Here is a 15,856-nt window from a genome sequence, read left to right as displayed (position 1 = left end):
TTGAACTACCGCGGCATTAAATGAGAATGTGTGTGTGTGAGAGAGTGAGAGAGAACAGGGTGATATTGTGCTGAGAGAGAGAGAGAGAGAGAGAGAGAGAGAGAGAGAGAGATATTATTTCTCTGCTATAAATTGCATTAGGGGAAGGTTGTACTCTGCTGCTGTTGAGTCGGCATCATGAGCGAGGCCATAGACAGATAGGGCAGCACTATCTGAGCACGAATGCATGCTGAGGATGGAGCGAAGGCAACAAGCGCACAGAGTGGGGGGAAAGTGGGGAGGACACTTGCTTGATTTTTTTAAAGAAAAGTTGGCATGCGAAGCGCATCTCCGTAGATTCTATCTAAAAGTGAAAGTTGAGCGATAGCAATAGCCCGAAATAATTAGAGCTCACGATATATTCTTTAAATTATCTTTTACTTCTACTAGGCAATTTGCATGTGGATCTTGGCTCCCTTCGTTTCCATTTGAAGAAAAGTAAAGCCTCTTTATCTATTTTTGGCCTGCCCAAAGGGCAAAGGCTATAGTGTTCCCTTACCTTTTTACTGGCTAAAACTACAAACAAAATTAGAGGATTTTCATGGGAGGTTAATAGAAAATAACACTTATTTTCATGATTGAGTTGGGTGGACGTTAGAAAGGTTGGTAGGGAAAAAGGGGAAGAGCATCCTAGGTGAGTGAAGATGGGTGAGGTCACGTAGGATGGTTTATGGCTTTCTGATTGGATGTTACTTTATCGGATGGGTCTTTGTAGGTTCAAGAATTCTCAAAAACTGTCTATAAAGAGGTTAGGGTTGAGCGCTTCAATTTCGTTATGATTGCCTGCTTTCACTTCGCTCTCATGCTCTCATGAGTGTGCGAGAGCTCCGAGGCTGCCTCTTCCAAGCTTTTCTTTGGCTTGTATGGTTAGAGAGGGGGCCTTCAGTTGTCTGAGCTTATGCAATGAAGACCTGTTTCTAAAGCGTGCCTATTTTTTCTGTGCCTTTCTCACCTTGCTCGAGGCGATGGAGTTTTTTTAAGCTCTGTGCGAAATTTTCTGCTAGTGCTATAGTGTGTGGCCTTCGATAATGTGTGGTTAGTAGATTTGTCTTCGTCGGTGTCTGTTTGGTATGGCGTGCCAACAAGCTCACGTTAAATTGTGGTTGAAAGCAGCGGCGTTTACAGCTTTGACCTCATTTTTTAGGTACTCGTGGTGTGCATAGATCTTTGTCAAGTTTGTCTTCTCAGTCCGTTGCTGCGTGTTGACGTTGTGAGGCTGGCGCTGTGCGGTGTTCGCTCTAGTTGCTGCAGCTCATTGCATTTCTTTTGAGTTCTAATTTTTGATGCTTAGTGATGACGCTTCGAAACATTGGTGCAGGCAGTGGTTGCCCTCTTCGCTGTGGCTGCCCTTTTGCGAGAATTTTGCATGTGGCCTCGTATCAAAGGGTCTAGATGAAGGCTTCTTTGGCTTTCGGATTAAGGCTTTGAAGCTTGCTCCTCTGGCTTCTGAATTAAGGATGGTGTAAGGTCATTTGCTGCATTGATGCTTTGTCATGTTGCTTTGAAATTTAGTGTTTTTGGTTAGTTTTTATGGGATTCCACCTGCGCTGGTTACTTTTTGCTTTTTGGTTAGCTTTTTATGAACCTGAACCTGCTTAGTTTACTGATGCCTTGAACTTGTACTTCAACACTGCATCGCTGGTCACCAATGTGCGAAACTTTCCAAAAAGCAGAGGACATATTGTAGGCTTGCTTAAGGGCATGGGTTATGCAGTGCAATCTTCACTCAGATCTACACCACGTTCATTGCCCTAGAAGAGGCGGCATACCTTTTTATTGTTGCCGTGGGCCCAACTCTGGTGGCACTCTTTGTAATGTTCATTGTCCGGCCTATCAAAGAGAAATCTGGTGACAGCACACGCTCGGAGTCAATTGGTGTCACCTTCATTTATGCAGCTGGAGCATATACTCTTGTTTAGAACTCAAATGATTGTCTGTTTAGAGTTGAAAACTGATGAACTTTTGTTTTTAAATGCGTTGATTTAGCTGCACGAGAAGTTCTGTATAGCTAGAGTCTAATTGTTTTGATATAACTGGTTCTGAATTTTTTTATAGTAGCTGATAACTGATCCGATTGTCTGTTGATTAGAGCCGGTTGGGAATGGTAGGTACATATCACCAAGCTTGCTGGATTCGAGAGTGCGTAGAAGTTTCTTTTGTTTTCTAAGATAGGGTATGTGTGATAATTGATATGATTGCCTGTTGCCTGCTGCCTGCTGCCTGCTGCCTGAATCTTCTGCCTGAATCTTGTTGTAAATGGAAGGTACCTTTCTCCAAGCTTGCTGGCCTGAGTTTTCTGGAAGGTTATTTTGTTTGCTTGATGCGGTTTGTAAACTACATTTAGGAACAATTTCCATGTACCTTGAAATGCCTTTTCTGTCGATTTTATTGACTATAAAGTATGTTAAAACTCTTTCCGTTTGGGACTTTTTGTTGTTTTGTGTCTAGTTTACACTAATATTTTTAAATTTCAAATTTTGTTTATTAAATAATGAGAATGACGTGGATATTGTTAAAAAGTTTAATCTCGTTTATTTTTTTAGTTTTAAAGGGTCGGTATTTTTTTTTAACATCATGCCATGATGGTATAATGTCTAGCTTCTGGAATAGTGATTGCTTAAATTCGGTGCTTTAAATGTCAAGATACACTAAAATCTTTTGACTCATCCTTATGAAAGGGTCCCTTTTAGCTCCTTCTATAAAAGTGTTTCTGAACACTACGTTCTTTCCAAAGTAGATTATGTGCTGAAATTGAAAGCATACATTGGCATCTCTCTGCTGGCTGCGCTCTATTGACATCTCCGCGTGTTGGTTCTTCTCTCTTGCTTCACCTTGGCACTCTGCGCTCTACCTTGACTCTCTGTGCTCTGTGTATCTTCTGCCTTTTTCTTAATCCGACCAGCTATGGATCAAGATATGGCTGATAAGTGTTTTTGAGCTGGAATCTTCGCAGTTAGAGCTACTGAGCTAACGAATATTCTTGACTTAACGTTTTTCGAAAAGCTTGTACTGATCTGAAATACCTCTTTGTAGACCCAAACACGGACAACGATGATGTTCATCTTCATGATGCACAGTTGGAATCGGAAAGCTCTAGTATTGAGAAAAAAAGCATCTCAGTAGCTCGTAGCACTTCTAAGTCATCTTTTGTTGACAAGCCGACTTCAACGTCTGCCTTGTCTTCTCCTCAAAAGGGTTTGGTCTCTTCGAAGATATTTGAAAAGCTTAGTCCTAAACAACAGCTCGTAAAATCTCCTTCATCGAAATCTCTCAAAAAGGCCCTTACTTTTGCTCGTGGTAATTTTGATTTGTGATTATTCCTGGTTTTAGTTTGTAGAATGAACCATTGCTTTTCGGAGATTGAAGTTTTGGTATTTATTAACTAGGTCTTGCTTCGAAGCCAAATCAAGACCTGCCTGCTGCATCTATCAATTTTACAAAGCAGAGTGAGGAACCTATAAGTGATAATTTCACTCTTCAATTAGCGCTTGTGCCTGCCCTTAGAGTTTTGTGTATCTTTGAACTCTCTGATGCTCTAACCTTTCGGTTTGCTTTCGAGGGCAAGGTACTGTGTAAGTACGACACCTATAAGATTGCCAAAGCCAATTATGCTCGTCATCTCAAAGCCGATTTGATAGATAGGGAATCAAAAAACACCATTACTTTTGTCGTTACTGAAGTATTCATCAATGAATTTGTTGAGTCCTTTGATTGTGGGGAGTTTGTGCGCATTGAGGGTTCATACGTAAAGAGAAAGGTTTGGAAAGATGGTGGAACTAGCATGTGGACGCTATATGCAAATGCATCAACTCTTGCTGTAAAGGTTGAAAGTTTCGATTGCGCTTTGCAGCTATATCTTGAGCACAAAATCAGAGACTTGCTTGCCGCTAAAGGTGCTATTGAGTTTGCACCTACTATTGCCTTTGTTATTGTGAAGATTGAGACTTCTACTAGGGCTGATGGTGGAGATAGTTACAGATTGACCATTGCAGATGGGCCTGCTTCAAGTGACAGAGCAAGTGTAAGTACTTGTATTTAAGTGTTCAAGTTTGACCAAAGTGTAGAGTTTTGATATACCCTTCTCTTCTTTCTCTAGTTGCTATTTGTTCCTTCTAGGCGTGTGGATTACCATCGCATGGTTGACACTTTGAAGACAAAGGATCATATTCCTGTGTCGCACACAACATCAACGTTTTTAAATGAGCATCCACTACCTTATTTGTTGTTGATGCAACTTTGATTTGTCCTTTACCTGAGAACTTGAAGGCTGCTTTTTTGCAACATCTTTCCAAGCAAGTTTCAAGCATGGGTTTTGGAAAGAAGGTAAAAGTATCTTGTGATAACAAACCTTGAGTGTGACACTTTCCAAACATTTTTTTTGTTATGTGCAGGTTTTTGGAAGTTTGGAGATTATAAATATCAACAGTTTGGAAGTGGAGTATGTGTGTGGTACATGTAAAGGCCGAAATGTCAGCCGTCAAATATGCAATCCGTTTTGCTACTCCTGTGGGCAGCCTGTGCAGATTTTGAAGGTGCCTTCTTTGCAAGCTAAAATCAACCTGCAAAATGGTGAAGCTGCTATGGTTATATTGCAAGGGAATGTGGTCGACACTGTTTTAAATCTTCCGCGACCCTTTCTTACTCTTTTCGATGAGAATTTGGTGGAGTTGAAGTCGTCTCTCATTGCTCTCACAATAAATGGGACATTTTCAGTTGACAAGAAAGGCTATGTAACAGAGTACAAAGAGGCTTAAGCTCTCCTCTTTTATATTTTGGTTCTTGTAATGCACTTCTAGGCGTTATGGCTAGCTCGCCTCTATCGTTTGTAGTGAACAGTAAAAGGCTGAATGCTGAGCCTAACTTTTTGTACACCTTTCCTAGTAATCATGATGTTTTGCAAGCTATAATTTATCTCTTCACTTGTCCTTTGTCTCTTTTGGAGTTGCAAAAAGTGTTTCTTAATGTGATAGTTGAAGATATAGCTAACAATGACGATTCAACAAAAAATGTGTGGGTTGTACCTTGGAGAAAGTTCTCTCCTCTTGATGTGGTTTCCTTGCATGACCATCTCCACACCTTGATGGCTACACGTTGATGTTCTCAGTATTTAAGCATGCACTTAGTCGATTTATTTTGTTGTCAATTTGGTGTCGTGTGTAATTTGCATATCTTTCAAAACAACAAGCTCAAAAATTCTGTCTTTTCGGGTGATTCTAATTTGGCATCTTCATCCACAACTCCTTTGCTTGTTTCATACAATGCCATTGCTGAGTTTTTATGGCTTCCACTATCTGCCAACCATTTGAAACAACCTCGTTGTGTGTGGAGCAAAGATGTGATTACTTGCTTCGCCAACTTGATTAAAGAGAGACCTATACCTAACGCTAAAGAGATAGCCAATTTGTTTCAAACCACATTTTCTTTTTCATTCTCAACCAAACAAGTTATGACAAAGATTTATAAAATTTGGAATAAGGCTCAAAACAATGGTGATAGAGTTCCAAAAGAACGCTTGTCTACATTTTCAAGAAAGATATTGGATGTCCCCATCTACCCTTGTGCGTCTTGCAATGTTCTCTTTTTCCGCAAAAGTCTGACGGAGCTCTCAAATGAGGAGATGGTTTTTTTGAAAGGATTGAAAGTGCTTTCAACTTCTAAGCCCGATTCACTAGCATGAAGTGCATGTAGGTATGCGTTAAAGTCTCAACAAGTTCCGCCGTTTTACATGCAAGGTGCTCTTGTTTTCAACCATATCATTGAATGTGTTGCACAACTAAATAGTGTGGAACGTCGTCTTGTTTCTCTTAGGATTCCATTTGCTCAAATAAGAGAGCTTAGCTTTGAGGGGCAATATGGAATGCGAGGAAGCATTGTCAATGTTATGGCAGACTTGTCAAGAATTCAAACATTGTTGCCTCGTTTTGCTAATGACCAAGCCGTAATTATTGTCGAGATCAAACAAAAATTAGAGTACGATCATGCCTATATAAGCGGTGTTGTGCGTCCCGTATTTGTGCTCCTTGCATTAGAACAACTCATGCAAAAGCCATTGTATATCGAAAGCGGTGCTGCCATTGATCCTTGTTGGCCGTCTTCATTTTGTCTAGAATTTGATATTGCTATGTCTCCTGAATTTGACGCATCCGCGGACGAAATTGAAGCACCATCAGACACTCTCATCCACGGTCTCTACTCAGCCCAACAAGTTGTGGATCACAATGTGCATGCTAAGATGTTGCACCTTGTGAGGGGTTTACTCCATTGAGTCTATTTGACGATGAAGCTTGTGAAGAATTGTCTTTTCCAACGCTATTCTTTGGAGAAAGAAGACGTTATCATCTGTTGGCAAAGCGAAAATATCAAAAAGTGGCCCAATGGGAGCTTAAGAATGTTGACAGGTGGTTTGCAAGAGACATTGAGAACATTTTTTTCAAAACAATGAAGATTATCATTGGCAAAGTCCTCGGCTCTATATGGGTGCGCTTGCGTAAGGGGAAGTTGCAAGGTCGACACCTTCAAGCTAAAGATGTCCAATCGACAACCAACGTTGAGAAATTGCTCTCATCACAAATTGGTTATAATGACTTTGAGAGCTTGCGCACTTCCACTGACTACAAATCAAAGCTTAAGCGCAATGCTTTTGCCATGATTCGCCAATTGAAACAACCCACTTTTTTCATCACATTCTCGTGCGCAGAGCGAAGGTGGAAGCCTTTGATAGATTGTTTGACAAAATTGAATCCAAATATCATTCAAGAACAACAACCCACTAAGAGTGCTTACATTAGAGCTCTCGTCCGATCAGATCCCATCACGACAACTCGGTATTACGTTCATAGATTCAAGGAGATGAAGAAAGAAATAAAACGCAACAGAAGTATACTTGGTGAGCTCATAGGTTATTTCTTCGGCACCGAGTTCCAACAAAGAGGAAGCCAGCATGACCATGGATTGCTTTGGATAAAAGATGCACCTATATTTGGGGTTTCGTCAAACATTGAATTAGTAGACTTTATTGACACACATATAAGCACAAACAAAGACGAACTTGATGAATCCTTAAGGTTTGTCCAAATTCATTCTCATCGCAAAACATGCAAAAAACGTAAAACTTTATGTCGCTTCGGCTTTCCGCGTCCACCCGCAAGAACGACGCTCATTTTATATTCTGTCGCAATGAGTGACTCAACCAAAAAACTTCTTGCTGAGAAAAAGACGTGCATCGATGAGCAGTTGCTTGCTTTGGGTCGTGAACCTGTATTGTCATTTGATGTGTGGTTGGAGATGCTATGCATGGATGAAGAGCACTATCTCCAAGCGCTCTGCGTAAATCTCTCAGAGCCAACGCTGCTTCTAAAAAGAGACCCAAAAGACATCTTCACAAATAACTTCAACAAAAAACTATGTGCTTTGTGGGATGCAAACATGGACATTCAATTCATTTTCAATACCCACGGTACTGCTGCGTACTGTACATCATACATGACAAAGAACGACACATACATAAGCAAGGCGATGAAACAAACACTTGAAAGATGCAAGAAAGACAACTTGCCAACATTGGAGCGATTGAAAAAAATTGGTGGTGCCTTGATCAACGCACAGGAAATGACATCACAACAAGCAACATATGTCGCCCTTTCGCTACCTTTGCATAGTGCTACCAGGCAATTCGTATTTGTGAATGCCGACTGGAGCTACAAACGCACATTGCTGCTTAAAAGGAGAACCACGTTGGATTCTTTACAACCCGAAGACACAAACATCTTCTTCGACGACCTGGTGACAAAGTACACACATCGTCCACCTAGTTATCAATCCTTGTGCTTGGCTGAGTATGCGAGCAACTACAAACTTGTACGAGGCTGCCCACGCAAGCTAAAAAAGCCTCGCATCATTAGATATGCCAACTTCAACATGAAAAAAGACCCTGAGAGACATTATCATGAGCTTTGCTTGCTATTCCTTGCTTTTGTTGGTGAAGAATCAAGATTCGAACCAGCTCCAAACTCTTGGAAGGACAAATATAACGATCACCTTGCAATCATAAATGAGAATCGTCAAAAGTTCTCAAACTTGGAGCCCATAGCTTCCAACATTTCAGAATCCTCATTGTGCCCATCATCGACAGCACAAATTGCAGAACTTCACAAGTACGATCTAGATCTTGATCTTCGACGCACTCCACTTGTGACAAGGCCCTTGCCTACTTTTAAGAAGCTGGCACTTCCAAATGAGCAATATCACGCACTTATCGAAACACTGAACATTGAAAAACGATCACTTTACGAAGATGTGTTGACCAGAAAACGATTAAACCCAGCACAACCTATCAATCTGTTTTTGACGGGTGGGGCAGGAACAGGGAAGACTTTTGTGCTGCAGACTATAGTCCAAGGACTCATTCGCCATTATAATTTAGCTATCCAACTTGACATTGAGCTCCCCACAACTTTGCTAATGGCATATATAGGAAAAGCCTCCTTCAATCTTGGAGGGACCACAATTCACTCAGCTTTGCGCTTGCCCCTTGTTCTCCAAGCGAACGTAGGCGTCTCTTCAAGTAGTCTTGCCGAACTCTCACAACTATACAAGAATCTTAGACTAGTTGTATTTGACGAAGCCTCTTTGATAGGTAATAGACTTGTGAGAATCATAGACACAAGGCTTCGTGCTATCAAGCATAACCACACGGAGCCATTTGGTGCATTGGATGTTATATTTTGTGGCAATCTTTGCCAAGCAAGCCCAGTCCGGGATCGCTGGATCTTTTCTGAGCCTCAAGATCCTATCGAGCTCCTCGCACCCTCTTTCTGGCATACATACGTTAAATGCTACGAACTAAAGAAAATAATGCGCCAATCAGATAAGAAGTTCATTTCAGTTCTCAACAGAATACGAAAGGCTGAACACACAACCGAGGATTTACTCTACATCAACTCCACTCTTACCAACAAGCCTTTTGACAAGTTCATCATAACTCACCTATTCTTCACGAATAACTTGAAGAATCAACATAATCGCCGTATCTTCGATGGTTTGACAACCCAACCATACATAGTACATGCAAAAGACACCTTCCATAAAACATGTTAAAAAAATCTTGTCATTCCAAACGACCCCCAAATGACTGCAGGTTTGGCTTCCGTCCTAGAGCTCAAAAGTGAGATGATAGTTGAGGTCTCTGGTGGAAATATCAACATATGTGATGGCTTGGTAAACGGTGCCGATGGAATCCTCAAACACATAGAGAGAAGAAATCATACACATATTGCATGGATACAATTCTTTGACTCTTCGACGGGGATAAAGCAGCGTGCAGAAAGTACACGGCTCTATAATGAACACATTGAGCAACAATGGACACCAATACTTGAAACAACAAAAGAATTCCAAATTGGAAAGAATTTGCTGAATAGCGTGTCTAGAACACAACTCCCTATTCAAGCAGCAAATGCACGCACAATCCATAAATCGCAAGGCTTGACAATGCAGGCTGTTGCATTCGATCCAAGTGCAATCAATGCGCATGGCCTGGTATACACAGCTCTTTCCCGAGTTAAGGATTCTGTTAATCTTCATATCCTCAAGCCAATACTTCCAAACTAGATCAAAATTGATACAAATGTCCTTTCTGAGCTTGAGAGGCTAGAAAAAGATGCAAAATGGAAATATGAGGTTTGTTTCCCTTCCCTTTTCAAAGACACGCATTACATCATTTAGTCTCTCAACGTTGTCTCCATAAAAAAACATCTTCACAAAGTCAAATCTGATCCCAACTTCATGGCATCAGACATTTTGTGCCTTCAAGAGACAAGGGAAAAGGTTGTGTTTAACTATCTTGTGCCGGATTTTAACCACATTCACCACTTCAACAAATTTGGTATGTCGGTCTTTTGCAGGAAGCATATGACCACTCATTCCACAAACAGATTCTCAGCTCTTGGAGTCGAAATAATTGAGGCGTTCTTTTCTATGCATGATATGCCTTAGTTTCATATAGTTTCAGTTTACAAATCACCAAAAGCTCCTCTGCAATCTTTAGTGCAGCTCCTAAATAGCGTGTCTGATAAGACTACTGACATCCAAACAAGCGCCATCATTGGCGATTTCAACATTCACAATGATCTCATGAACACATAGTATCGACAATTGGAAGAAGAACTGCAATCGCGTGGATACAAGCAACAAATTCATGATGTGACCACTGTGTACAACTCAAAGCTTGATCACATTTGGTTCAAAACCACAGTCACATCCCCAATTTCTGGCACAAGATTTTGCTATTGGTCAGACCACTCTTCCACCCATCTTTTGCTCCCAAAATAATGCCCTCATCTATTCTCTTTTGAGCGGAACACAAGAAACTCAACACTCATCATCTAACAATTTCCCCTCAGCTAGCTATCTAAGATCTTTGGTTTGCTCCTTTCCGTTTCTTCTACTCTTTCTCTCTATCCAGTTTGTGTTGGTTTTTTGTCAACCTATCTTCCCATCTTCTTGCGGTAATCCCCTTAATGAAGGATTCAAGGTGTGCGGACACCAAGTACGTGCGACACAAGTGGCTTAACGTCTACAGCATGCATTAATCATACGCAAGCAGGTACGCTTGCCAAAGCATACGCACATTGTGTGTCTTGAACCAAGCGAGTAGCTCAGCTGAACCATGGAGTCAACAACACGAACAAGAAAATCGCTCGTTCAGAACTACACACTGTATATAGCAGACCATGTCATAACGCAATCAGCTACAAATACAACCCATTTGAGGAACAAGTCTCATTGATTGCGCCACCACTTCCTGCACCAGCAGAAAGCGGATGAGCGCGGGCACGCATGATGAGCGCGGACATGCATGAGTACAACCCAGAAACCAGAGAATGTAGTTGTCCTCTTGGATTCCAAATCACATTCACTAAGCCCGCTTGCACATCACAAGATGAGCCCACCAAAAAATGCAGTTGTCCACAGGAATACCAGATGCCAAACTTCAACTCTACTTGCGTCTCGATTGACCCTGCCCATACCTTGCACGCCATCGAGAGTCTGAGAAGCTGCTAAGAAACCAATTGAGGAAGGTGTTAGCCCATGTTTGTAGTAGCTCTACATATATTTTGCAAGAAGCTATGTCAAACACTGGCATGCTTCGGCACAGACTCAAGTTATGGCAGGGAGTGCAAGCTGACACTTTCAAAGCAAGAGGAAGGGCACTGGACTTCATGGAGTGCTTACAGATCCTATCAGCTTCTACCTCAGCTCAAAGAGAAGCCAATGGGTTTGTCAAGGTGCTAGTTAAGAGGTTGGATCAAGTTGGAGTTTTAACACAACACAACATGGATAACCAATTCAAAGCAGAGGTTGCGGCGATCGATAGCGTGTCGCATGTCAATCTGGTTTCTCTGAAAGGATTCTGCATGGAGAAGAATGCGCGTTTGTTAGTATTCGAGTTTATGCCAAGGAGAGCTTGCAGTAGACGGGAATCCAAGAAGATGGCTAACAGCAAGTTCGGCTATGGAGTAATGGGTTTGTGCGTAGTTATGCTGCCGATGATTCTCCTGGCAAGCGACATAGCAGGGCAGACGCCTGTGCAAGCTCCGGCCTCCATCACCGACTGCGATTCGGTGGTGCTGGAATTGCCGAACTGCTACGTGGTGCTCTAACCTCTCGGCTGTTATCAATACCTCGCCGCAATGTCTTCGCCAGCTCTACAACACCTTCTTCACAGACCCGCTTAACATCAACATCACCCAAGCTGTGAATTTTGCCCCCCGTGTGCAAGCTCACCACTCCTGACCCCAGCCTCTGCTCAGGTGTGTGCACTCTCTCTCTCTCAATCCTGCATCTTGGATAGGTCCCTTTTTTGTGTAGCAATTGGACGCTCAGTTTACAAACTCAATTGTGGTACCATCACTTGATCCTTGCAGACAAAAAGGTGATGTGCTGTAAGGCAACCCTACATTAGAGTTGTGGGAATTGAGCAGGCAACTAAGAGCTCATCAAGGGGGATCTCTTCATTCACAGCGCATGAGGTAAGTCTTCTTCAGCATAGTGGTATAGGATCATCATAATAAAAATATTTTTGTCGCTTGCCTGATGATCTTATCTATGGCAGGAGCTCGAGTTCAAGCAGTTCGAAAGGAGGCCAGACACCTATCAAGCATTATGTGCCTTGATTGCCCCCTCAATCTTCGGTCATGAAGATGTTAAAAAAGCAGTTGCTTGTCTCCTGCTTGGAGGGTCTCGGAATGTATTACGTGGAGCTATTCTTCTAGCTGTTTTGACTCTTGAGGCTCGTTCTTCGCTTTGCCTTAAGTGCATTGTGTTGAGATGTCAGAAGTTGCTTGATGGGTTCGCCTCCGAGGTGACATAAATGTCTTACTTCTTGGTGATCCGTCTATTGCCAAATCGCAGGTTTGTCAAGTGCCATTGCTTATGGGTCATGTGTACGTCCTGCAATGTAGATCTAATGCCCAATAATCTGTTGGCCAGTTTCTCAAATTTGTGGAGAAGACTGCTCCCATTACTGTATATACCTCTGGAAAGGGTTCTTCAGCTCTGCAGGTTTGACAGCTTCTGTCATCCGAGATGCAAGCACAGTAAGATAATTTGCATCCTCACTCTCCTGTAGTGGCAGCTTTAAGGAATTGCAACTATTACATGATTTTTTGTTGTTTTTGGCTTTAAATATTAAAATATTTTTCAGCGAGAATTCTATCTTGAAGGGCGTGCTATGGTTCTAGCAGATGGAGGGTTGTATGTATTGATGAGTTTGACAAGATGCATTCAGAAGACAGGTACTGCTAAATACCAAGTTTCATAATGACTTCCTAAGTAGCTGTGAATTGATGTCAATTGGTGCCATTGTCTTATGCAAAGTTGCTATACATGAGGCCATGGAGCAGCAAACTATTTCAATCGCTAAGGCAGGCATAACTACTATTTTAAACTCAAGAATATCTGTATTGGCAGCTGCGAATCCTCCGTCTGGCCACTATGACGATTTAAAGGTGAATTGCGTTTTTGTTGTAACCTCATAGAGGTTTTCAATTCTTTTTGCCATTTCAGCTCATGTTTTGTTTATGCTTTGCATTAGCCTGCTAAAGAAAACATCGACCTTTAGATTGCTATCTTATCTCGGTCCAACTTGATCTTTATTGTCAAAGATTCTAGAGATCGTCAGCGAGACATGGTATACAAATTGCATATCTGCCTTCTTCTGTGAGCATGTATTGATGACCTTCTACAGTTTGCTCACAAAAAGCCTTGCTGATGTCTATCTTCATATTACAGCAAATTGCAAAGCATATAGTAAGTGTTCATACAAGTGCCGGTGCAGTAAGCAAGCATGGTGACACTAAAGAAAAAGATAACTGGTTAAAGAGGTAAATATTACGACACATTCATTAGTATTCACACTAGAGTAGTTGGATTGTTACCCAAGATGTTCTCATCCTGCTTGACTTCTTTCCTGGTTTGTAGGTACATTGAATACTCCCGGCATCACTGACTACAATATAACCAGGAGCGGTAGGTTATGTTACATGTATTCTCCCCAAGCTGAAGTTTATAGTGATATGTTTTTGTATAACTGGTTGAAGACGCTTCTTCTATCTTATAAAGTGTAGCAACATGGGACCGATGAAAACTTTACACAGAATATTTTCATTGTTGATTAAGGCCATGTATATGTAAGTCTGATAAATACAACTAGTCTTTAATATTCTTGTATGCAATTATTCTTGAATGTGTATGTGAATATATGGACATATTCAAAAGTATGTATGATATCACGAACACTTATAAAAGTTGAACTCCAAATTTGTTGCACTGGGTTTGATAAAGTTTTCTAGCAGAATCTTGATACGAGTGGCATTGACTTCAAAAAGGAAACTGCATTTTGAAGGTCTAGGGGTGACTGAAATGTTACCCTCTTCGCCCTTTTCTCTTTTTCTTTTTTGGTTGAAGCTCTGAGGTGCTACTTTCTTTGTTCAAAAGGTGTGGCTTCCAAGTTTTGTAATTGCTTGTTCATGCTGGGGCACTATAAGATTTCTGGGATATAACATAAGCTTCTTTATGCAATACCATCCACATTGGTGCTAGCACAAAACAATATATTGTGTAAGATCTTTTTATTATGCACTGTTTTGTATTTGATGCACCTTGTTGCTCTGATACAGTGAAAGCTAGGCATACTATAACTGTGTTGAGTTCTCAAAACTTTAGTATAAAAGGAGAAAAGTAGCATTCGCGCAGTCAACAAGTGGAGATTCATTTGCTTAATCAAGGATAGATGAGGGGACTTTGCTAATGTGCCAACCTAAATTTCTTGCTCAATTTATTTATAGGGCAGGCCTTGTGATTAATCACTTGTTAATATCAACTCTTTAATCTAATATTGCTAAGGTGAGAGCTTTGATTCTCCATATGTCCCTAATGTGATTGTAAGCCTTCTCTTGAAAATCTCTTCATTGAGAAAATTTGTAAATTTCTTTGATGTTATGTTTCCATTCAAAATGAACTATTTATTAGGTTTGAGAGGCGATGGCGTAGCTTCTGAGAGTTGTGAGGGTTTTTTTTTGTTTGAGATATACACAGAAAACACGGAGAGCTTCTGAGAGTTGCGAGGGTTAGTGTTGTGCGTGTGATTGGCGTACTTGGGGTTTGCTCCCATTGAAGTGGGGTTGACCTCCCCGAGGTTGGGTTCTCCATTCTGGCATGCACGGGCTTCGGCAAGCCGGTGCCGTTCAGTGCCATCGTCTGGGGGTTGGTGGCTTTCTTGCTCACCATCGGCTACCTCTCCACGCCCCTCGCTCATCGATTTCGCGATTATTGTCTCAGCGCTAATAATCGTTTTTTTCACTGGTCCTTTGTCAGCGATAATAATCGTTGTTTTTCACTTTGCCTTATTCAGCGATAATAATCGCCTTTTGCATTTTGCCTTAGGGAGGTCTGCCAGAGTTAATAATCGCCCTTTTAACTTTGCCTTAGTGCCATTGATAAGTTATTAAAGGTTCTGTGCTAATGGAAGTCCACGTGCTGACCGTAAGTGAGGACATTGGCAAATTTTCGCAGATGTTAGCGGCGAGGAAGAGGTCCTAAGCGGAGCTAGCTGTGCCAATGGATGTAGGCGGTGGCTCGGTCTTGAGACCGGTGCATGACACGGAAATGTCAGGCCCCAGCTCGCCAAAGGTTTCAACCATGAAAGAGGTCAAAATTGTTCCGACCGAAAAAGTTCCCTCTGAGGAAACAGGAGAGAAAATGGGCTTCGTGCAAGAGTTCAAATTTGAAGTAAAAACCATCAAAGACGGGGTTCCTCAGGGACCCATCTGTGCGAACGCAAATAAAGCGTCAAGTTCATCGGCTACTTGCAAGCCAAGTATATCATTTGTTGCTAGTATATTCAAGGGGCCTAACTCTATGGATTATGGAAAAGGCTCAGCAGAAGGGATGTCAAGTGCAGGAGATATCAAAAACCTGCAGAATGCAAAAGCTAGACTTCAACAAGAGCTCTTGGAAGTCAACAAAATGCTTGAGGCCGGCCCTAACAACAACAAAATAACTTGCTCCCATTCAGAACTCAGTGGGCTGGTAGAAGACGGGTTGGCAGATCATGCCTTCTTTGCTTTAAAAAAGTCCTTCCCACAGCAAGTGGAGGTTGCCGAGGCTATTACTCTAGCGATTCCACCAGCACTGATAAAAAAACAGCTAGCCAGCCAAGCTAAGTTGACGCTTGTATTTGGGTTCAGTGGAAGAATCCCGAACAGGTTTGAGACGATCCAATGGCTTCAGGGCTCTCAAATTCTTGGTCATGGAGGAG

The 15,856-nt window shown here is 41.7% G+C and overlaps 2 protein-coding genes and 1 pseudogene across 2 annotated transcripts; all 3 read left to right on the top strand.

The window, feature by feature from the left end:
- Positions 1-2,943: 2,943 nt before the first annotated feature.
- Positions 2,944-4,793, top strand: LOC147421808 (uncharacterized). Its single transcript, XM_086502973.1, has 6 exons — positions 2,944-2,968; positions 3,073-3,336; positions 3,426-4,060; positions 4,136-4,177; positions 4,297-4,362; positions 4,431-4,793. The coding sequence occupies exons 1-6, from the start codon at positions 2,944-2,946 to the stop codon at positions 4,791-4,793; spliced, it is 1,395 nt and encodes a 464-aa protein (XP_086359099.1).
- A 47-nt stretch (positions 4,794-4,840) lies between these two features.
- LOC147421807 (uncharacterized) lies at positions 4,841-9,648 on the top strand. Its single transcript, XM_086502972.1, has 4 exons — positions 4,841-5,070; positions 5,728-6,224; positions 6,323-9,076; positions 9,176-9,648. The coding sequence occupies exons 1-4, from the start codon at positions 4,841-4,843 to the stop codon at positions 9,646-9,648; spliced, it is 3,954 nt and encodes a 1,317-aa protein (XP_086359098.1).
- Positions 9,649-11,165: 1,517 nt separating this feature from the next.
- Positions 11,166-13,159, top strand: LOC147421806 (uncharacterized; annotated as a pseudogene).
- The last annotated feature ends 2,697 nt before the right edge of the window (positions 13,160-15,856 follow it).

The sequence above is a fragment of the Adiantum capillus-veneris genome, chromosome 27, assembly GCF_014529385.1.
Source record: "Adiantum capillus-veneris isolate H3 chromosome 27, ASM1452938v2, whole genome shotgun sequence".
NCBI classification, from domain to species: Eukaryota; Viridiplantae; Streptophyta; class Polypodiopsida; order Polypodiales; family Pteridaceae; genus Adiantum; species Adiantum capillus-veneris.
The sequence above is the reverse complement of the archived record's forward strand: the minus strand, read 5'-3'. Positions and strand labels throughout refer to the sequence as shown.

Bases quoted from the DNA above. Each gene is read 5' to 3' on its own strand.
- LOC147421807 (XM_086502972.1), top strand. From the start codon at position 4,841: ATGGCTAGCTCGCCTCTATCGTTTGTAGTGAACAGTAAAAGGCTGAAT. The intron at 5,071-5,727 runs GTTCTCTCCTCT...AAGTGCATGTAG, and splicing joins TGGGTTGTACCTTGGAGAAA to GTATGCGTTAAAGTCTCAAC. The intron at 6,225-6,322 runs GTCTCTACTCAG...TTGACGATGAAG, and splicing joins ATCAGACACTCTCATCCACG to CTTGTGAAGAATTGTCTTTT.
- LOC147421808 (XM_086502973.1), top strand. From the start codon at position 2,944: ATGGATCAAGATATGGCTGATAAGT. The intron at 2,969-3,072 runs GTTTTTGAGCTG...ACCTCTTTGTAG, and splicing joins TCAAGATATGGCTGATAAGT to ACCCAAACACGGACAACGAT. The intron at 4,363-4,430 runs GTAAAAGTATCT...TGTTATGTGCAG, and splicing joins GCATGGGTTTTGGAAAGAAG to GTTTTTGGAAGTTTGGAGAT.